We start from the raw sequence: 23,370 nt of genomic DNA, 5'->3' as shown, positions 1-23,370 counted from the left end.
GTTCCCAATGGCCTTTAACTAATTTGCCCTCTACTCCTTGTTATTATAAGCTAGTTTAAAGTATAATATATTAATTGCATCTCTTAAAGGAACAGGTTTCATTTTAAAAGGCAAGAACCATGGAGAGAGAAAATATGAGAGGGCAGATATGAAGACTTTAACGGATGATGTTTTGATTACACGTCTTTCCCCACCAAATGTAGACTCTTAACTGCCCTTTACTCAAAGGCTAACACCACAGAAATGATTGCACTCTGGGTAGATTCAGCTTGAAAAAGGCTGGGAGAATAAACACACACATTCCTTTATTCACCAAGCACAGGCTGGGCTGGATATATAATCCACCCCCCAACCCCCAACTTCTCCCCAGTTGCTGGAACCGACACTGCATCTTCCATGGATCCTCCACAGCCCGAGTTACTGGCCGCCCCTCAGAGGCTGTGCTGGTGACAGTGGGGCCTTCTTTGCATATCTCCCATGTGGCAGACTCAAAGCTTCAGGAGAATGGCAAACTTTTGGGACTCCAATCTGATTCTAGCCCTACATTTTACACATGAGGATTTCACTTTGAGTTTTATTGTTGTGTTTTCTTGACATTCTCCAGGAAGGGGTCCACATTTCACTTCCTAGTCACTCAGGCACCCTTTCCCCTGATGTTCTGACTTAGCACTCTCAAACTGAGTCTGGGGTGGCAGGAACCATTTTCTCCGTGCACTGTTCCCTGGATGGGGCTGCACCACCCTCATTGGCGCGTGTTCATAAAAAGTAGACAAAGGAAAGAGGGGAGAACTTCTGAACTCCTGGGAGAAGAGTGACGTTCACATGTAAGTGAAGTCTCTGGAGCTCCTCTCTTGCTGGCATAGGGTGGGCTTCAGGCCCCTCCCCCTGCTCTGCATTTGGGGTCTTCTTTCTTTTGCATTGCCTGATTTCCAGGCAGTATGCACACATGGAATCCCCTCCCTTGGCATGTGGGAATCATTAGCACTGTCTACATAGCATATCGGAGGTAGATGGAGGGTCAGAGGATCTCCAAGCTCTGCTACACTATCCACAGGCTGAAGCCAAATGTGCACCCCCACCTGCACACACAGGCCCACAGACATGCAGATAAGACCTGGGGGAGGGTGATGAGGACACATGAGAACACAGACTCTGCAGACACTAATGGTAGGACAAGGAAGCACCAAGATAATCAGTCATCCTGCATCAAGGAAGCCTTGCATTTACCATATAACCCAGGACTGAGAATCACAGCTGAATTCTGCATAGACAGGCTACTTCTAAAGAAGGAGTGATTGATGTTCAATAGCAAATACATCCATGAGTGACATCGAGCATACCTTTGGGAAGCTAACAGACCATGCTCTGTTCCATGTCCTTTACACTCTAGTCTAAACTGAAGGAGAGGCCTACACATCCACGGTGAGTCTGACTTTCTGTATGGGGAGACCTGGATGTGACACAAATGGAACACTAAATTCCTCAACTCAGAGTTTCCCCCAGCAGTTAAAGCTGCAGACCATGCCACCCATGGCGTGGCTAGCCCAGCAGCAAAGAAGCCAGGACCTGGGCAGTGGGAAGGAATGCTTCTCCTTTGGCCTGTGTGGGCCACTCTTGAGCCACATCAAAGGGCTAGCAGCAGTCTTTGGTTTTGGTGTAATATCTGACGTGGTGAAACATCTGCTGGCTCCTCTTCTACTAGGAAGAATTGTGCCTCTCATAAAATGACAAATTATATGCCACTTACAAACATCCATCATCTCTAATTCTTCCTAATATAGATGGCAAACAGACACATGAAAAGATGCTCAACATCAGTTATCATCAGGGAAATGCAAGTTAAAACCAAAATGAGTTGTTACCTCATACCTGACAGACTGGCCATCATCAATAAATCAACAAACAATGAGTGTTGGCTTGGATGTGGAGTGAAGGGAACCCTCGGGCACTGTTGGCTGGATTACAAACTGGTGCATCTACTATGAAAAACAACATGTAGATTCCTCGATAAATAAAAAACAGAATTACCTTATAACCCAGCAATCCTATTTTTGGGTATTTATCTGAAGAAAATGAAAACACGAATTTGAAAAGATATAAGCATTCCTATGTTCATTGCAGCATTATTTACAATAGTTAAGATTTGGAAGCAACCTAGATGCCCGTTAATGGATGAATGGATAAAGAATATATAGAATATTACTCAGCCATAAAAAAGAATGAAATCTTGCCACTGGTGGCAAACATAGATGAACCTAGAGGATATAATGAAATAAGTCAGATAGAGAAAGACAAATCTATATATTTCACTTACATGTGGAATCTAAGAAACGAAACAAATGAACAAACAAAACAGAAACAAACTCATAGATACAGAGAACAAACTGATAATTGTCAAATGGGAGGAAGTAAAGGTAGGGGAAAAAGATGAAGGGGATTAAGAAGTACAAATTGTCAGTTATAAAATTAGTCATGGGGATGTAGTATATAAAGTAGAGAATATATTTAATAATCGTAATAACTATATACAGAGACAGATGGTTATTAGACTTACCGTGGTGGTCACTTCGTATGGTATGTAAATGTCTGATCACTGTTGTACACTTGAAATGAATACAATATTGTACGTCAACTATAATTTAAGAAAAAATAAAAATAAGAATTGACAGAACAAGTCAGGTAGGAGATAGAGGCTTTTTGGTACCACTATCTTTTTAAAGTTGATGGCAATTTTGAGTTTTAATTAAGCACTGTTATTTCATTTTACATCACGATATTGGTTCATTGTAGAGAGATAATATCAATTATTTTTTCCAAAAATCAGTACGCTAGAGTAATATCTCTTTGAATTAATATTTTGTCATTTAAATTTCAACCACAATGACGATGACTCCAGTATTGTTCTCATATGATATAGAGATCAACTTATGACATTTGTTAAAAATTTTGATTGCATAGAAAAAAGGAAGGTTGCAGTACTTTGGGAGAGGATTTCTTTGCCCGTAAAAATGAAACTTCATTTCCTGTCACTTTAATGAAAGATAAAACAAACAAACAAATTAAATAAAAAAAAGACCCTACAACTTAACAGATGCCAGATGGAAGAATTTCGATCTAGACCTTACCTAGGACTTTATGGTTTATGGAATTGAAAAGCAGAGTGTTTTAAAGGACATTTCAGTAGAAATACATAATATTCTTATATAGGTTAGCTGATCTTTTGAGCTTTAATATTTAAAAAAAAAAACAAAACTACATTAAAATTTGTGAATGTTTTTGTGTCTGTAGTGATAATTTTCTCATAGAAAAGAAATAATTATTTGGGAACCATACTATTTTTTTTTATTCAGCTTTGTTTGGAAGAGAAAATTATTTAAATAAAATGAATAATGATAAATATTTTTTAAAAATTAAAGTCAGTTAGAATGCAAAGTACCTACTCCTTGGATAGAAATTGTAGTTTAATTAAAATACATGGCGAAAAAGGAAGAGGAGAGTTTTTTGGCATCACTCAAAGATATCGTTGGCATTTGTACAAGGGTATTTCTCATCAAAGGGTCCCCGAGGGTCTTCTGTTCTAGTGCTACATAGGAGTCATTTGTGGTATCCTAGAGGTTAAAAACACAGTCCAGATTTGTTTAAAAGTCCAGACCACTTAAAAGACAGAGATTTTCAGGTTGGAGAAAAACAAGCTGCAACCATATCAATGGGAAACTCTACATAGGTAGGTTAAATATAAAAGGATGGAAAAAGATACACCCTGAAAACATGAACCAAACACTTAACGCACAGCTGGTAATCTCAGAGGCAGAGTTCTGTGGGGTTGGGGTCTGGAGGATGGTGTCTGACCCCAAAGCCTCCTTAGTGTTTGGCTGCCATGGAGTCCACATGGGGTTGTAGAAGCTGGCGAGTCTGCAGTCAGAGACTATCCAGACAGGACTCCTCCAGCTTCCCTGCTCGGAGCCAGGACCCATCCTTGAACATGAGTGAGAGCTCAGGTGCAGGCAGAGCTGAAGCTGGGTTCCTGTCTAGAGGGCTGTCATAGAGGGAACCAGTCAGTCCTTAGAGCCACCATGCTGCCCTTGGGTCTCATGAGATGACCATCAGACCCCAGAAAAAAGGAGGCACCGCAAAGCTTTCTGAGCCCAGCTGCAGAAAGCATGGTGGTGCAGGGGCCGTGAGGCAAGGAAGGAGGGAGGTGGAAGGATGAATTCTGTTTTGCCAGGTTTAGTTATCTGGATATTGTACACCATCGAGTGTAATAGTATATACGTAGCTGGAAATAGAGATCTGGAGAGAGGGAGGTTGGGGACTGAGGGTGCAAATCTGGACGTCATTCTCTACAACTCATACCTCCACACTTTCGTGCCACCTGTAACAGACCAGGCTGTTTGTTGCACTGTTGGAGGTAAAGTCTGTATGCTAAATGAAATGGATTCTGTTTACTCACCTTTCCAGTGGCAATTCTGTAATTGTTCATATCCTCTCTGTGTTTTTACTATTCCTTGAGTCAATTTCATTAATTTTATATATTGTTTCTTTATTTCAGAAAAACTGTACAACTCCAGTGGGCGAGATTTAAGAAGGGCCCTTTTCTCTCTGAAGCAGATATTTCAGGTAAAGAAAAAAAAAGAAAGAAAAAACTGCTCTTAGGTTCTGTATTTGCATAGCTTGCAGAACGAGATATAGGCAAATCCATACCTTTTATTGATTACAGAAAGATCTCTTTAGATTATAATGTAAATTAAGTCAAAATATCAGTTGAGAATATTTTTACCATATCAAATATTTCAGACATAATAAGTAAAGGCAACTTTATCAAATCATAATATTTTCCATATTTACTTCAGATTTTAAAAAAGAAAAACCTGCTGCATTAATTGGAGTCTTGTGTTCTGCTCCCCAGGACCAACCACCTGCTCCCCACCCCACGGCCAGATTCCCTTGCTGCTGATTGTTGACTTTGATGTTTGTCATGACCATGTGTGTTTCCTTACTGATGTTGAATATTCACCAGCAATATGTTAGACTCTTTTGTATTAACTTTATATGTATGTTATCATGTTGCACGTATCATACTTCAGCTTATTTACTGAGAGCAGGATAGATGTAGGCATGACTGGCATAGCTCTAAGTAAATATCCCATTGTATGAATGAAGCCCAAGTTGCTTTGTTCATTTTTCTATTGGCAGTTTGGTTTATTTCCAGTGTTTTGCTGTTATAATCCATGCTGCTGTGGACATGTCTCCTTGTGCCCATGTGCAGGTGTCTCTCTGGTTTCATCTCATCCTTCTCTCCTAAGCCTTCCCTCTGTCTCTGCCTTGAGAAAGTCATGAGCTTAGTGAAGAGGGCTAGGACAGGTATGCATATGGGCTCCAAGACTATCACTCGTGTGAGACTGCAGAGGAGAGGGACAAAGCCAGAGGAGGAGGACGAGGCTGCTGTGCCTGGGCAGGATCAGGAGATGGCTACATAGAGAAGGTGACATTTGTGTTGAGCCTGTGTCCGTGTAGGTTCATCATTCTTTCCATTATAGTTTTGGACTCTAGGGCATATTCCAATTCTTTTCAGTTCCCATCCTGTATACATCCTTAAATTATCTTTGTCAGGAATAGTTCTAGCCAGAGTGGCAGTCCCCTTCATGGGTATCTTCCTGTCTGAGAGGGAGCAGGCAAAAAGACAGGCCAACAGTCCCTCCCATCTGCATGTTGTCCTTCCATCCTTCCTTAAACTTGTTCAATCATGCCTTCATATTTTTCTCACAACACTGTCAACATTTCTGGAGATGAGTCCTTTTTTCTCTTCTTCCGACAGCTACAGGTGTAAACTTGTCATGTCTTTGCCTTTAGGGTGCATATTTCAGAAATGCCTAGGGATTTGGGGTTTGCCTTGGTTCAGGCCGTTTCTTCTGGAGAAATTGCAACAGCTGTCCATGGGCACTGCTGCTTTTAGTCCTCCCCAACTCAATCCATTCTTCAGCTTCCCACAAGAGGGGTTTGAGGAAGTCATTCTCTTGCTGGTTCCATATAACCTTCTGGATTACACATGGATTTCTCGGTATAACATTAAGGCCCTCTGGATCTGTCTTCTGTGCATACCTTTTGGCTGCATCTTGAGTTCCACCCGTGATTGCATTCAGGTAAGCTGCGCTCTCTTTATTCTGCATCTTTGCTCGGTATAACATTAAGGCCCTCTGGATCTGTCTTCCACGCACACCTCTTGGCTGCATCTTGAGTTCACCTGTGATTGCATTCGGGTAAGCTGCGCCCTCTTTGTTCTGCATCTTTGCCCCTGGACCTATCGCTTTTATCCCAGAATGCATTGCACACACACCCCCCCCCTCCATCCACTCTCTGTGTCTCTCATTTTCTCTCCTGGTATCTTCTCCTGTAAATGACCCCTCACCATAGTCATGGTCCCTCAAAGTACTTCTGATGTCCTCTGCGCTTATGTCTAGTGTAGAACTTAAGATACTTCAGGGTACTTCTCTGAGTCCGGTTATCTGGGAGCTTCCTGGTTTCCATTGTTGGGTCCTTGGATCTTGCACAGCATCTGGTGCCACTTAAGCAATGGACGAATGGACTGGTTAAACCAAATATCTGTCTTCAGTCTTTCTTGTCTCTAATTTAGTAAATGCTTCACTGACTAATTACTTGTCCTAAAGTTCCACTTCCCATGTATCCATCTGCGACTCCTTATTCCTTAGCTGAGCAAAGAAAAACTTCTTCACCCTCCATTACATCCTCCTTTGGAACTCAGATCCCTGACTGCAGTGGGGCTGGACTGATACTGCGCCACCAGAGGGCCATGTTCATGACTCTCCTCACCCTAACTCATTTAGTCTCTCTGTCCCTCTGCTCTTTCCATTGTTCAGCTTTGACTTCCCTCAAAATCTGTGTTTGCCTTGTTGAGTATCCAGTTGGTGGCAGAACCACACAGAGAAGAGCTATTCTAAGTGACTTTAAAACACTGTAATTTGTGCATCTTGAATAAGATATACCCTAAGAACAGAAAGAACCACACATATACACAAAATGAACTGTTTACAATAATCACATTGGTGGTGGTAGTATTGGTGTTGCTATTCTGAGACTGGTGTGTGTGTGTGTGTGTGTGTGTGTGTGTGTGATGTCACAGTCTTGTCATTCTTAGTGTTCTTAGGGAATAGGATTCTTGATCTATTGGAGAAAGAAGGTAGAAAGGTAGATGACGATAAAAACTCTGTTTTGCTGAATTGGAAAAATTAGATAGAACCCATGGTATATATTATTGTAACAAGCAAACGGGCATAGTTTTAGCTCTGTTTATAGAAAAGGACTAGAAGGAATGATCAACCCACTAGCAAAAAACACCACTAGCAACAGGTTTGTGGTCTTAAAATACTGAAAGGAACCAGAGCTATTTGGAATAGCTGATTCTAAATCTGGAGCAGGAAATGTGTAAAATAAACTTAGAACATTTTATATAGATAGCAAGGAAGCTATCAAATACTTCTAGGATTATTGCCAAAATAACCCGGGAAGAGTCTCTTACTGGCTTGCTAAAGATGGGATGGTATAAACATCATTAAGGATAATAATTGCAGTGAATTGAAACACATTAAGTAAATTTGCTTTAAGGAGTTCATACTAATACTAGAAAAAAATCCAGTAGATTGATTACCATGGGAAGATACTAGTGAACTAGCTCATTATTTTGAAAATGAGTAAAGTTTTAGAATCTCCTATTTATCTTGCCTTTCCCTATACATTTTAAGATGACAAATAGTAGTGAAGGGAAGTTTTGTTTATAAAAATATTCTAGCTAATAAGTAATAAGGAATGATAGAATTAGAATATCCTGATTTTGCAGTCCCTGAATTAATGGATGTAGGTGTTGAGCATCAAGAGCTGCCGAGGTGATGGAAATGAGATACAACCAGATATAATGTGCTCCATCATGTGCTATCATCAACGATGTGGTCAAGCCAACAAAATCAATCCTGGATCCGATCATGCCTCTATATGCAGTCACCAGCTTATAAATGATCTAGGTCTGAGGTACATGTTAAACGACACCACAAGAGTGTAATCAACAAAACCCAGATTGTGGGCTACCCTACAATCTTCAGTCTGCAGTCTTCCTTGTCTCTAATGACCAAGGTTCTTCAATGCATACATTTCAAGGAAAAAAAAAAAGATGAATTAAAAGACATTTAAAAGTTATATCAACTAACTGCCACATGTGGATCTTATTTGGATCTTAATACAAATTGTGCAAAACAACGTAAGAGAAATTTACTGACTGGACATGTGATAACATAAGAAAGTATTAATTTTTTAATTATGAGTAGATAATTTGAAAGAGTTCCTATTTTAGAGATGCATATTGGAATACTTATAGATTAAATGATGTGATGTCTGGGATTTGCTTGCTATCAGAAGTTTATAAACTGTTTGGAAGACCACCCACGTAGGCACAAAATAGTTGTAAACCACAGAGCAAGGATATATTGAGAATTGAATGGATTACACAGGTTGCCATCTGTCCAGGCCCTAGATCACCTTTCTCACTCACGAGCCTGTCTCTCCATCACCAACTGTGTTTTCTACATGTGGAGGTTCTTTTTGGAACTAGACTTGTAAGGGAGTAAAAACAAAAAACAAAAAATAAAAAACACACAAAAAATACTAGAGCCGTTGGTTATATGAATTGAGTTGAATATTCTTTGACTAACTGGCATTAAAAAATGATCACAGGTTAACTACCACGTGGTTATTATAGAAAATTCTGAAATGCGGAGATAATCACTTATCATTCTAGTCAGAAACCAGTGTTTTAAAAAATAATTTATTAGTGCTTATATATTTTAGGATATGTGTTTAAATTTGCCAGTTTGGAAGATGCTCTTCACATTTATTACCCATAAATTTCTATTTCCTAAGTGCCTTATCTACATGTGTGTGTACATTTTAGAGTTCTGAATTATTTTTATAAACACTGTCTACTCTGTCCAGTGCATTTTCCGAGTGCCTTTGCCAGACAGTCAACTCTGCTATATTAATATTAGTGATTAGCTTGAGTGGTTTCTTGAGAGCTTGTTCTCACTTTTTTTACCATGAAGTCATGTGTGAATCTAGTTTTAGTTAAAGTAATAAACATTTGTTACATGCTTGGAAAGACTTTCTGACTAGACATGAGCTCATCTAAATGTTCACTTTTCACATATGCTGGTGGAAAAGGATATGGATGGAGAGAGAATTATTTTTTATTTCCTTTATACATGTGAGTGTAAAGTAATTTTCCAAAAACTCATGAGATTGTCCCATTTTCTCTTGCTTTCCAAAGCCATGATTATCTTGAAGTCGGAGTTAACACAGCTGTCTCTCATTACCTTCAGGGCACAAGCATCGCCCCCGCCTCCCCCGAGCGCCCTCTGAACACTGAGAGTGCTTTCTTGGTTCAAAGGGAGCCTTGGCCTGGCCTGCCCACATTTAGCTCAAGTCCTCCATCCATATAATTGGAAAATGCCATAAAGTCTAAATGAGGGGCTGATTTTACATAGAGACTAGAGAATTATGCCAGTTTGTCTAAATTATTTTTTCTTTTTGGAGATAAACCATGGTTGCTGACCATTCCTATAAGAATAACCTTTCATTATTCCATTAAGCTTTTTACTATTTACATCACTGAGGGTTTTTTTTTCTGTCGTTATAATCGAGGACGAATGTTCCAGTTTGATCTTAGTTGCATTTTAGACAAGGCACTGTCCAGTTGAGGAAATCTCCTGAAATAGTAGTGGAAAACTCCCTCTCCTAGAGCTCCATAGAAGTGGCTACTACAGGAAGATGACTAGGCTTGAGGGCCGACCCGACATAAGTGATCTTGGCCAAAGATTTGCCACTCTTGAGTCTTTATCTGTAAGGAGAAGGTAGGATTGGATCATTGGTTCTTGAAACGGTTGGCCTTTAGGGATTTCCTGGGCTTTAATAGCAAAGACTGGGCCTCTCCCACCCTAGAAATTCTGGTTTAAGCCCATCTCAGGAGAGTCCTGCTTCCTATTCCTTTCTAAGCTCCCAGATGATCCTGGAGAAAAGGAGTCAGGGTTGAGACCTATCTGAGCACTTCAGAATCACCTGGATGGCTTGGTAAGCACAGGTCACTTGGTCCTACAGTAGTTTCCTGTCCTGTAAGTTCACAGGTGACACTCTCACTGCCCGTGGGTCTGGTGACCTCTTTGTGAACCACCGAGTAGATGACTCCTGAGGCTTCTTCTGTGTCCTGCCTTCTGCAATCAGGTCTGCAGGCAGACCAAAGTCGCTCTTTTTAAATTAAATTAAATCAAATTTTTAAAATTAAATTTATTGGGATGACATTGGTTAATAAAGTTATGTAGGTTTCAAGTGTACAATTCAATAATATGCCATATGTATATTACGTCATGTGTTCACCACCCAAAACCAGATCTCCTTTCATCACCCTGTATTTGACCCCCTTTACCCTTATCTACCTCTTCCCCACTCCTTTTCCCTCTGGTAACTACTAAACTGTTGTCTGTGTCTATGAGTTTTTGTTTGTCGCTTTCAGTTTTATACCCCACATATGAGTGAAATCATTGTTCTCAGCTTTTTTTGTCTCACTTATTTCACTTTGCATGATGTTCTCAAGATCCATCCATGTTGTCACAAATGGCAGTTCTGAGGGGTAGTGTGGCTGCTCCAGATACACAACTGGCTGGTTCTGCTCTCTGCCTCCCACTCAGGAGGTGGAGAGGCAGCTTTCTTACTTTCTGATACCATTTGTAAGATTTTGGGAGCCGCCATCCTAAAGGACTGTCTTTGGGACACATGAGAGGCTTTGAATCCTTCACTTGATGATTTGTGCTGCTATCAAATGTTTCCTGTTAAAACCCAGTGAGCTTCATGTGGCCAGTCCCTAGGGACCTGTGGGGAAGCAGAGCCTGGTGATTTCTGAAGAATGAAAAACAGAACACTATAAATTTTCCTGACAGGGGATTCGTTTGCTTTATCTTTATTAGATTGCCCAGAAGGCAATAATTGGTCTTTGGCAAACAACAATGTGAAAATTGGTTATAAAATTCCTCTGGCAACAGTTAAGATGCTTCATTTGAATAGAGCAGAACAGTCTTTAGGGGTCGGTCTGGCTTCAAAGGCTTGTACATAGTTTTAACAGCACAGCCTGGATGGAGGATGGACTGGGATGGTATTTAAAGTCTTTCTTTCTCCCCCCACCCCTCTTTCTCACTAGGATGACAAGGATTTGGTGCATGAATTTGTCGTGGCTGAAGGTCTGACCTGCTTGATCAAGGTGGGAGCTGAGGCAGACCAGAACTATCAGAACTACATCCTGAGGGGTAAGTATGACAGGCTATGGAGCGGCCAGCCCCTGCTACAAGGGAGATCTGGGGTCCCCTACAGGAACTTCAATAAGCTTTTTACAAGACTTGGATTAAGGAGTAAGGTGATGAAAGATGACACCTTCATCAGGTTTTGTCAATTTTCAGTAATTAGTGACTGAGTTAATTTTACTGATTTTCATAAGAAATCTCTTCCGGTTATTAAGAAAAAAGAACGTACTATGCTCTAGGTTCTTTATAATTTCTCTTATTTGGTAAGGAGACACGTTAAGTGGACTTGGGTAAATCTTGCCTTTCAGCAGAAAGCCACTCAAAACCAAAGAGGCCAATTTATTTCCTGGAAAAAGTATTTTCTCCAACTTGAGTTATCACTGGGAGTTGCTTGTCAGAAGTGCATAGTCCTCACCAGGTCCTCTTGTCCCTGACTTGGTAGGTTTGGGGTGCATCCAGGAATTTACATTATAAAACATGACTCTGATATCTACCTTATAATTTCATTTTTTATAAAGCAATGCACGTGTGGAGTTCAAAGCACTGATTACTGTTCCAGTTCATAAAGTTAATGCTCTTCTCATATAGTTTTTTATGCACCTTCACATAAACTAATTTTATTTGATCCTGTGAAAAAGACCTATGAATAACAAAGCAGGAATTGTTAGATTGGACCATCTGAAACCTCTGCTATCAACAGTTTTAGCCTATAAAAAGAGAAATTTAATAGAGTTTAATATCATCTCCATTCTGCAACTGAAAAATTCAAGACTCAAGGAAATGGAGCGTTTGGCTAATAAAGTCACTTTCTCTAATGTGTGGTCAAGCATGGCCATGACCAGCCACTGGGGCACATCAAGGCTGAAGGAAGTTTTGTCCCCCCCTCTGCACTGTGTGCCTGTAACCTCACAATGTGTTCTGTGTTCATATAAAGAAAAAAACGTGTTCTGTGTGCCTGTAACCCCACATCGTGTTCTGTGTTCATATAAAGAAAAAAAACCCTCCTTTTCTTTTCCCTTGGGTGAAGGAAAAACACACAAAACGTGTGATTTAATGTCAAGCGTCCATGGTTAGTTGAATGAGACAGCCCAAATGGAACAGTCTCCTATGGCTCCTGATTTGTTTTACTTGAGAAGGTACCTTATGTTCTGTGTTGCTACCTGGCACATTGAACTCTGAGAGCTTCTTCCTTTTCCCTGTTCCTGGAGAGCCACTGTAACAAAAGGCAGAAGTAAAAGAGGAAACTTAGGGCTCACTTAAAAAAAATTTTTAAAGGATGTATTTTCAAGTCAGTGTTAGTTTTTTTTTAAATTCATTTTGATGAATGCCAAATATGTGCGTGTAAGAGTTTCTCAACCTCTGGTTTTTCAGTCCGTGGTGTTTGCGAGGCGGGGGAGTTGTCTCCTTTAGTTGACCTTTAATCTTTTCCTGGTTGTGTGGTAGATCCTCATTAAAAGTTGTTGGCACAGGGATTGTTTTGGTGAATTTTATGATACTGTCCCCAATATAATTAAACATTTATATGAAAACTTTTGTGGTATGTGTTGACAAATTAACCATACACTTTGTCCTGCTGTGATGTCTCCAAATGCAGCTGTCTTTCTATGTCTGAAGAGACAGAGCAAGTCTTGATTCTCATCCTCATATTCCATTCACTCTGGTCTAATATCCCAAGTAGGGGAAGGCATAGAAATCAGGGTGGGAGAGCTTCCTCTAGTTTATTTTTCAGGTCACTTATGGATGTTCATAAGTTGAACCATGTGGAAGGAAATATACCTAGAATGGCCTAATTCTGAACAATGGGTCCAAAATGAGTGTGTGTATACACACACACACACACACACACACGTATATGTATATATATGTACACATGTGTATATATACATATATGTATGTGCGTATGTATATATACATATGTATATGTATACACATATATACATATATATACATATACACATATATACATATACATATATACATATGTATATATACATACACATATGTATATGTATATGTATACACACATATATACATATACATATACATATGTGTGTATGTATATGTATATGTATACACATATATATTTACACACACATATATTCATATACACACACATATATGTCTATACGCGTGTGTGTGTATATATATATAGTTATGTTTGAAGTATACATCATTTTAACTTTACAAAAAGAAGTTTTCTTCAGTGGGTGTGCACATTAAAAAGTACACACATATGAACCTCTATAGAATTAATATTATAATAATCTATGTGTTTATCTTTATTCTTCCAACCTTTATATAGGAGTGTAATGTATATGTGCATTTTTATAGAGTAATCATCAGTGTAAACATCTACATTCATCTACATTATAAGGCTGGGGAGAAGGGAGGGCTCTGCCAGCTGTGGTCAGCTCCCTTTTATCAGGAAGGTAAAATTCTTGTCAGAAGTCCCTCGCATACCTCTATGGATTAGAACTGGATCACATGACTGCCATAGCTGCAAGGGAGGCTGGCAGAGTGAGTATAGTAAGTCCTCACTTAACATCATTAATAGGTTCTTAGAACAGTGGCAAAATGACATGTAATGAGACCTATTTTCCCATAGGCTAGTTGATAGAAACAAGAGTTAGGTTCCTATGGCATCTCATGAGTGTTATAACAAAATGGCATTGAATGAAACAGTGTTATTCAAGGACCTGCTGTGTCTGGTTTCCTGGACTCTAAGAGGGTGCAGCAAGAGACCTGAGGGTTACCAGTGCTTGCCACATGCTGAGAAAGCCTTCTAGTGAGCAGCCACGTAGTAGCCTGGTTGAAGGGCTTCCCTGAAACTGAAGAAATGCTCGTGCAGGGGGCAGAGTAAGCTTAATGGCTTCCCAGGGTCCCAAATGGTGAATTGTGTGACTTGTCCTTCCTCACAATGAAAGATGGTTTTTATATAAAAATACTCGCTACCTTAGGGAATGCTTACCACTAAAGTAACAATTTGCAGTGTTCTGATCAGTATTAGAAAGGTGCCAAAGGCAGTTACCAAATGTTTAAGAATCAGAATGCCTAAGCACAATCAGGGAAGAGCCCTGTCAACTACTTGCTGCTTCTCTGGCTGTGCAGAAAATGCCGCCAAGGGAAGACCCTTACAGTAGACAGCTCTTTCTAACAGGTGAGGAGACTACACATTTTCATTGCCATCACCTGGACCTTGTCTTCAGAGTTTGGTTTTCTAGTAGCCTCCGTAGAAGGCTTACCATGTGTTACCTGGAAAATGATCAAGTGCTCACTCTCACTGAGGTTACGAGAAGGCGTCCTGCTTTCCACATATGGAGATGCCTTTGCATGCCTGCCCTGCTTCAGCTAAGTCTCAGAAGTATTGGGGTAACCAGGGCACTCTGCAAACATCAGCACATTTTGATGCATTTGACTGAAATCTATGCCAGGAAAGTACCTTCTGAGGGCTGTAAATGACAGATTTCTTGGGGCGTGACTTTTGTGTTTTTATATAAGGAAACTATCATTTTTTCCTAGCCCCCATGTTGAATCACCCCTTCCTGACTTTGGAAAACTTATCATGTAGGCTTTTTTAGGTTGTGATCAGCTGTTGGAAGCCAGTAGACCAATCAAGGATAACCTTTGAATTACTTCTTTATTTGTCCAACCATATTTTAACCACGTTATCTTGGGTGAGGTATGGTAAGGCCAGAGACAGTTTGAGAAAAACTGGAAAGAGTTACAGCTTTGTAACTCAGTTACCTGGAGAGGACACAGCATGCGACACAGGGCCACTCAGGGCCAACGGGGGGTCCTCAGGAGGTAGAATCTTTGTTGTGGCTTCCATGGGGTAAGCAGGTTCAGGAATGGCTACTTTGTGTTGTTTCAGTGGGCCCTAAAGCTGGCCCTGGCTGATCAGGGTGAGAACTCACGGCCTGGAGTGTAAGAGCTGGACATGGCAGGTAGTTGGGGATGTGGACTTAATAGGGTGCTGGAGAAGAGGAACTGATGGACGTCTAGCCACAGGCTCAGTGTTGGATCAAGACGGTGTTTGAAAAAAACTACATTACACACCTAGTAAGAAATAAAGCAGGCATCTCTGGATGTTAACAACCCAAAAAATAACGAAACCCAAAAACGCATATTACAAACTGTAATGTGAGCGGCTTGTTCAGGTGGAGGAGCGTGCCCTCATGAAGTTACCTCAGGAACTCCACTCTGTGCAACCATGTGCAAGTCCCCAGATCCAAAGGAAACAAGTGCATTTGGAGAACCCTGTGCTTTCCACATCTGCTTCTAGATCTCATTTAATTTATTTTTATTTTTGTACTCAGCCCTCCGTCAGCTCTTCTCTTAAGGCCCAAGAATCTGTTGCTTTTAGTAGAAGATGTATCTGCTGAGAGGTAAAGATAGGTTTTGAGTTACGGTGTAGCCAAGTGCTCTCCAAAAATTGAGACGGCTCCTGGGAAGAGGTCTTAAATGTACAACATGTAGAAATAATATTTATCTGCCTTATTATTCTTGGATGATTACAGCTAATGATCTGAATTTTTTTGTGATAGTCAGTATTCAATATAAATCTGCTCTGGAATTTGTTCCTCACAATTATTCTTATTGAAGTCGGACCTAGAGTGGTATATTCCTGGGAACATAAACTCTCCAAGCACGTACTGAGCCTTTGCTGTGGGCCATGTCGGTCAGTCCCAGGGATGTGACAATGAAACCAAGATACATCCCTGCCCTGGAGAAGCTCCTGGAAGGGGCTACACATGCCCCATTTTATGTGTTGTATCACACTTGTCTTATGTGTTTAGAAATTGCACATAGATACTATGTGCAATTGGGAGAAGAGAAGAGATAAGGAGAATCAGTAAGACCAGCCACCTTTTCTGGCTGCACCTCAAGAGAAGCTGCCTCTTAAGAGCTGGTTGGCATGGAGAAATTTGATTTGATACTTTTACCTAAAACAAACTACCCATTAATCATAAAATACCACCTCAGTCATTATCAGAGCTGGATAAGATCTTAGAACTCCTTAAGCTCAACTCTTTAATTTTAGGAGACAACTGCAGGTATTTTGTTTGCTGCCATAGTATGTTTTTAAAAATGTTTTAGTGGTTGTCAACATTAAAAATGAGAGATTTAATCCAGATTTTAGATTTCTTTGGAAACCTACAACTCGAGCAATTTATTGCCTTGCCAAATATCACTTAACTATATTCCACTATAGGAAAAAAAGGCCTTGCATATTAGGCAGTCTCTTAATAAGGATCAGGACTTCTGGACAGATGGTTTCTGTCGGCATCTACGTCACCAGGAACAGAAATATAACAGACAGCATAGAGAGATTTTATGTTAGCAGGCAGTGGTACAGAATGATCAAATAGTAATTAAACCAACATCCTCCATCTCAGAAGAACTTAAAGTACTTGTATTTTGGCATTTCAGAGCAAAGGTGGAGAGCAGAGGTTGAGTTCAGACTATAGATGTGGAGAGGGCAGAGAGGAGCTCAAACTAGCCCCAAAGTGTGGAGATGGGAACAGGAGGGGGTGCTGCTTACTTCCTGAGCTGAGGTCAAGTCCTTGGCTATCGTGTTTTCTGCCGAACAGCCTGGCCTGACTGTCCTGGATCCCCTGACTCTGGTCCTGGAGTGCCCTCAGCTGCCTGGAGAAACCTTCCTCTCTCCTGCCCCTTGCCATGAGCTTTCTGTGCTCGGTCAGGACATTAGGTTTAATCATGGTGCCGTATGGCCCGGCTTTGGTGTGGATGACACAACTGCACCAGTGTCCTAGTAGTGCTGTCATCCACCCCAGGGGGGGTTGAGGCCAGTGTTGCAGATGGCATCCTTCCTCCCTTGATGGCTCTTCTTTTCCTGAGTCAGAGTGACAGGGACTATTCCCAGTTGGGAATCCTGTTGGCTGTCACAAACTGAACCTGGAGTATTTCATTTGCCCAGTCTACTGTGTTAAAATATTTTAAATAATTATGAACAGTTAAAAATGGGGAGATTTGACATAAAAATATGGATTTCTGGCTTTTCTCGAAAAGCTGAAAGCTTGAACCTGCACAGGATCTTCATTGTTGTGTGGCCGCAATTAGCTGGAGTTGGAAGAAGCCGCCCCCTTTACATGGGACACATGGGCTCTGTTTGCTACAGTCCCCACGGCTCCCTTTGGTTTACCCCTGGGTCACTCCACTTTGTTGCCTCTATGCCTCATAGGCATATAAGTTTGAGACCTCTGACTAATGACATCACAATCTGTGAAATGAGAATTACAGTTGTCTGAAGTAAAAGAACCTAGCTTTATTACAGTTGGACATAAGTTGTGATGTTACTGCTACTTTGCAAACTTGGTTCTCAAGTCCAACCTGAATACGTTTTTTATCCCCTCACCCTCCAACCCTGGCTTTTCTCAGTATTTGAAAAGCTCAGCACTGTCTTCTGCCTCCTCTCCAACCCCAGCCCTTACATGATCATCTGAGGATAGACATCCTGTCAGCACATAGACAGTGATGTCTTATAGTCTGAACAGCCAAGCTTGAGAAACAGAGTAGGCGATCGAACTTGTAATGTGATAACAGTGAGGATTTCATCTCAGTTCTGAATTGTAAGTCTCAGAATCCACCACAGAAAGTCCTTAGGGTCTACCTGTCAAAGGAGAGGTCCAGGCGGGGCCCAGAGATAAGTGTCAGAGGGTAAGGGCCAGTGGAATAAAGGTGGCCTAAGGTAGACATGTCTGAAAAAAAAATTGCATAAAAACTGAGTGATGTGAATATTTTTCTTAAAACAGAAATTCTTTTTATCATTTTTTATTATGTAATTTGTGAACATACAGTTGTCTGAAAGCAAACAGCATAAAAAGGAAAAACATAAAAATCACCCATAATCCCATTGAACAAAGATGTCCACCATTTTTGACACACGGGTGCACGTGCTTTCTTCGCACATGCCTTTTACAAAAATGAGGAGTCTTTTCCATATGCCGTCAGCCATGTTTCCTGGAAGGGAATGATGTGAAAGCACAGACCTTGGAAGCTGTCTAGACTTCGACATCACCTAGACCTTGGCACAATTATTTAACTTCTTTAAAAGCAGCTTCCTCACCTGTGAAAGGGAGATCATATCTACTTTATAGGAGTGTTGTGAAAATTAAAAGTCTAAAGAAAAGTCTAATAGTACTGAACTGTAGCTATGACAGTTATTTTCAATAATAATCAATGGTATCAATGCAGTAACCACCTATTGTGGGCTGAATCATGCATATTTAAAATGTATATGTTGCAGTTATAACCCCTCAATACCTCAGAATGTGACTGTATTTGAAGATAGGACCTTTAAAGAGGCAATTAAGTTAAAATGAAGTCATTGGGTCTTGATCTAGTATGACTGGTGTCTTTATAAGAAGAAGAGACTAAGATACAGACCTGTGCAAACCTGTGCAGCCCTGTGCAGGGGGAGACAATGTGAAGATAACAGGGAGAAGGTGGTCATCTACAAGCCAAGGAGGGAGGCCTCAGAAGAAACTAACCCTGCTAACACTTTGACCTTGGACTCAGCCTCCAGAACTGTGAGAAATAAATATCTGTTGCTTACACCCCACAGTCTCTGCTATTTGCTATGGAGCCCCAGCAGACTGACACACCATCCTTGCACAAAAATCTCTGGGAGTTATTAGGATATTACTCCTAATTACTGGGAGTTATTAGGGTGAAAGTCCTAGAAGTAGAATTGTTGGATTGGAAGATATGTACACTTTCATCTTGTTTTAGGTTGAATAATTGCCCTCCAGAAAAGATATGTGAATTTATGCTCCCATCTGTGTTCTCCATTTCTGCTCATTTACCCCAGGCCGGGGTGATCATTCTTCATAATGTTTGTCATTCCTGTGATTGAGACACACTTATTCTTGCTAATGAACTTTATAGTCATTTTTATAAAGTATTTTGTAATTTTGGTTGTTGTTGCATTAAATTTGTCAATTAATTTGGGAGGAATTGACACCATTAAAAACTATTGCTTGCATACACTTCCATGTCCTGGGACAAATCCTTTCTAAGAATTTATTCTTCATCTAACTCTTGTGTGCAATGTTCATTTCCTTCCCTTTCATTACAGAATTTTATACATATCCTCCCGTGGAGTTTTTGTATTTGTTTTTTTCTTGTTTATTCATTTATGAATCGGGCCTTGATATTTACCACATGATAGAGTGAGAGGATTCTCTTGGGTCATTTTCCTGTTTATTTTGTAAATTTGGTTTGGGAATGTTATCTTGGGTTTGTTTTGCTTCAGTCAGGGACACTTGTGTTTTGGGGCCTGGGTTCCTCAGTTGTGGCAACCACTTGGCAAACACAGTAAGTCTTGGAACCTGCGGATTTGAAGATGGCTCCTGCCTGCTCATGACGTGGGAATCAGCAAAGTGTTTAAAAGCCATCACACGACAATTAGACTCCAGCACAGCAGCCAACGAGAGAGCAAGTTCATAGGAAGACCTGCCCCAACACAGTTAAACCTAAGTATATTTTCAGCTTGAATTTCTTATTTCTGCCATCTTTTGGAATAAATTATTTTTCTGTTTTCTGTGGGGGGAAAAAAAGTCCCTTTTCTCTGAGGGAGAGTTAGCCGCCTTTCCTTGTATTTACATGTTTGGAACTCTTCCTTTGAGCACTGGACTAGGAGCATGTCCATGTCCAGTGGAGACTTGGTCTTTCAGTGTTGGGCATTCACCAACTGTGGCTTGTGGGCTTGGGGAGGGCTGGAGAAGCTGAGCCACTCAGAGGCGGAGGATATGGTCTTCATGTCGTGTTTGTTTGTTTTTTCTTTCTCCCATAGTTGTTGAAACCTCTGCTTTTGGCATCTAATGTTCTCTGTGCTCTGATGTGTTAGACGTCGGCCTGACCTTTCTGTTCACGCACTTGGCACGCGGTTGGGGATGTGGCCACCAGGTTGAACCAGCTGCAGACCTGCTGAAGGGTTTGGTCATGGCCAGGGAAGCCACAGTCTGCCCAGATTGGGGAGGGAGGCTGAGTCACTTTTGCTGCTGCTGTTGGTTCATGGTGACAGAAATGGCATTCTGAATGTGCTGAGTATTCCCTCTGTGGCCCCTTTACTACCCCTCCATTCCCACTGCATCAGACCTGCACCCCTCTTTAAAAGCTGGCTCTGAGGATAGCTGAGAGCTGTACCTGTGTCCTTCATCTTCCAGTCTGTTCGGCCACAGGGGCCAAAACTGGACTCATGCTGGGGCAGTTCACGTTTCTCCCTTTTCCTGCTCGGACCATGGGGTACCATAGACTTGCCCAACTTTCTTATTTCTGCAGCACCACGTTTTCCAGGACAGGGAGCTGGGAGCTGGGCGCTGGGCGCTGGGAGCTGGGCCCAGTGTTTCTCATGGGCCTGCTGTAGTCTCTGGTGTATTCAGCTGGACCCTCAGAGTCAGTGGTATGTGGTTGGCTACTTCTAGTCTCAAGGCTCGTGGAATCTCTTCTCCAATTATGCTTCTTGTGGGTCTTTTGGGTAGATTGGTGGTTTGGAAGCTTCTTGTTATGTTGTTTTTTTCTGGAAGTGCCAAATTATCTGAATCATCATTGCTTGTGGTTTGTGACCTGACATCCCCTCAGTCTGCCGAGCTATGTGCAGGAATGTGGGTTGCCAGGTGGGCGAGAGAGCTCCTGCCAGAGGAAGTCAGAGAGGGCCAGAGCCAGGTCCTGACCTACGAAGGGGGCAAAGAGCTTTTTGTTTTTCCTCTGGGTTCTCAGGTGAGAGTCACATGCTGGGATACACCACAGGTGAGGCAGGCAACATGCACGACTGAGCTCCTCACCACATTTGGCAGCAAATAGGATATTCGCCTTCAGTTTCTAACTCTAGATGGATACTTTTAGCTTTAAACATGATTTTGGTTTTCCCTCTTACCCCCTTCAAGGTATTTTTTCCTTATAATTACAGAATGCTTATTTGTTGGTAAGTTTGCCTTAGGATTAATAATTTTTTCTTTCAAGTTTTAATTTTTCTAAAGTAAAAATCAATTAATACTGTTGAATATAGCAAGCATTAGGTAGTAACAGAAATACTTTGTGTAGAGCAGTCTTTATAAAGCAATACACAGCTAGGCAGACCTAGCTGTGTATTATCCCCAGCCTGGAGCATTATTAGACCCAATTATATGAAATTGCTGATATTTGACCATTTTTTACCTATAGAAATGGCAAAGTCGAATGGTTTAACTTAATATAATTATAATTTAATCTTAGCTTGACTCATTCCTAGAAGAAATTAGATGTTTCTTTAATTTTCAGCTTGCATTCTGTATAGTCACATCCCTCCAGAAATTCAAGTCAGTCTGCAGACTCCCCCCAAATGGCAACAACAAGAATAATAACAAGCCCTTGTAATTTTGTGCAGGCCTGCCCTAGTGTGTCTGTCCAGTCCTGCCCTAGTGTGTCTGTCCAGTCCTGCCCTAGTGTGTCTGTCCAGTCCTGCCCTAGTGTATCTGTCCAGTCCACTTCAGCCCTCTCTCTAACCTTGGTGTCTGCCTACGAGGCCCTTCTCTCCTGGTTCACACTTTATCCCTTCCTTCCTGCTTGTCTTCACAATGGGGCTTAGATACCATATTCTCCAGGAGACCTTCCCTTGCCCCTCGATATTTTGGCCCTCTGTGTATACCTTGGTCTTGACACTTACCTCACTGATAATAAATATTTGTTGAGCATACACTATGAGCCAGAGACCCTAGGCTAATTCCTTCTACCATATTTGGCCGCCTGCATGTCAGTTTCCATTCTTGATGCCAGGCACATTTTAGGAGCTCAGCAAAAATTGGCTGAGAGAATAGATGAATGATAGAATGTCTGTAAGGAAGAGACTTCATGATACCTGAGGAAGTGGCTGATTTGTATTGAGAACTTGAGAGACGCTGGATTTGCTAATCTGAATCTTTACCTCACCAGATCTTTTTGTTTCTGAGGCACTATAGCCCATGTTGATTTGTTTTGGGGACTTAGAAAAAAATGCCAAATTACTGAATTTTCTTTTTGATAATTTTGCTGGTCCTGTAGATCAAGATGGTATATATGTCATGATTTCTGCAGATAAAATATATACGAAAATAGATTATACTGTATAGCCTGTTCTGTATCAATACATTATTTACCTGTCTCTGAAACAGATGGATCATGATTTCCTTGGTGGCAGGACTTGTCGTCATAACCTTTGTGGCCCCAGCTTCAGCCTGCTCCTTGATGCCTCAAAGATATTCAATAGCTATTTGAGTAAAAAAATTAAGTGAATGAATGAGTGTGTATGGAATGCATAAAGCCATGTCCCAGAGCTCGGTCTGGGTCTTATTGAGTGTTTTCTGAGCGATTGTGGGTAAGTGCATACTTTATACTGAGGACTGGGCATGCATGGTCAGGAGATGTGGAATGGGGAGACAGCCGTAAATGATGACGTGTGATGGGAAGCGTTTTCATTTGATTTGATTTTCAGTGTCCTCATGATCTCAACCACATCATCCCTTACTTCCTTTTCCCCGCCTTTCCTTTCCCCAGTTCCTTAAAAATGGACTCCCCCGAAGCCACTCCTGAGCTAGGTTGGCCTGACTCATTTGTGGAGCCAGTTCCTGCAGGAAGAATAGTGTTGCATGGCCACCACTGCACACACTCAACCCCAGGGCCTTTTTGGCTCTGGATTTCCCTGGCACACTACTAGGTCACCCTGATCATTCCAGAAAAGAGCGCTATTCCTTTCCTGCCCAGGTCACCTGGTCCTTGGGGCTGGGCTTGAGCCTGCAAGAGTTTAAGGGGGGATAAGTTTAGATGTAGTTAGATACGTAGGGGTTGTTTTTGGAGGAAGAGACAAACTTGTTGCTTTTGAAGGCAGACTAGGAGCAATGAGTAAGAGTTATAGGAAAGTGGTTTTTGACTGAAGACAAGCTGCAAGAACACAGTTGGAAAATTAGTTTATTTCTTTAGCCAACATAAACTGATCGGTGGTGACTTTCTGGAGCATTCTGTTGAGGATTCTGAAGCCACATCCAGC

At 41.2% G+C, this 23,370-nt stretch overlaps 1 protein-coding gene across 1 annotated transcript in view; it reads left to right on the top strand.

Moving 5' to 3' along the window:
• Window positions 1-23,370, top strand: part of FHOD3 (formin homology 2 domain containing 3) — a 421,374-nt gene that overhangs the window by 176,619 nt on the left and 221,385 nt on the right. Inside the window, 2 exon segments of the mRNA XM_025038715.1 lie at window positions 4,550-4,617; window positions 11,249-11,354. Coding sequence (XP_024894483.1) covers window positions 4,550-4,617; window positions 11,249-11,354 — 174 coding nt within the window.

This window comes from Pteropus alecto, unplaced genomic scaffold (assembly GCF_000325575.1).
Source record: "Pteropus alecto unplaced genomic scaffold, ASM32557v1 scaffold146, whole genome shotgun sequence".
NCBI lineage: Eukaryota > Metazoa > Chordata > Mammalia > Chiroptera > Pteropodidae > Pteropus > Pteropus alecto.
This window is presented reverse-complemented; position numbering and strand designations above follow the sequence as displayed.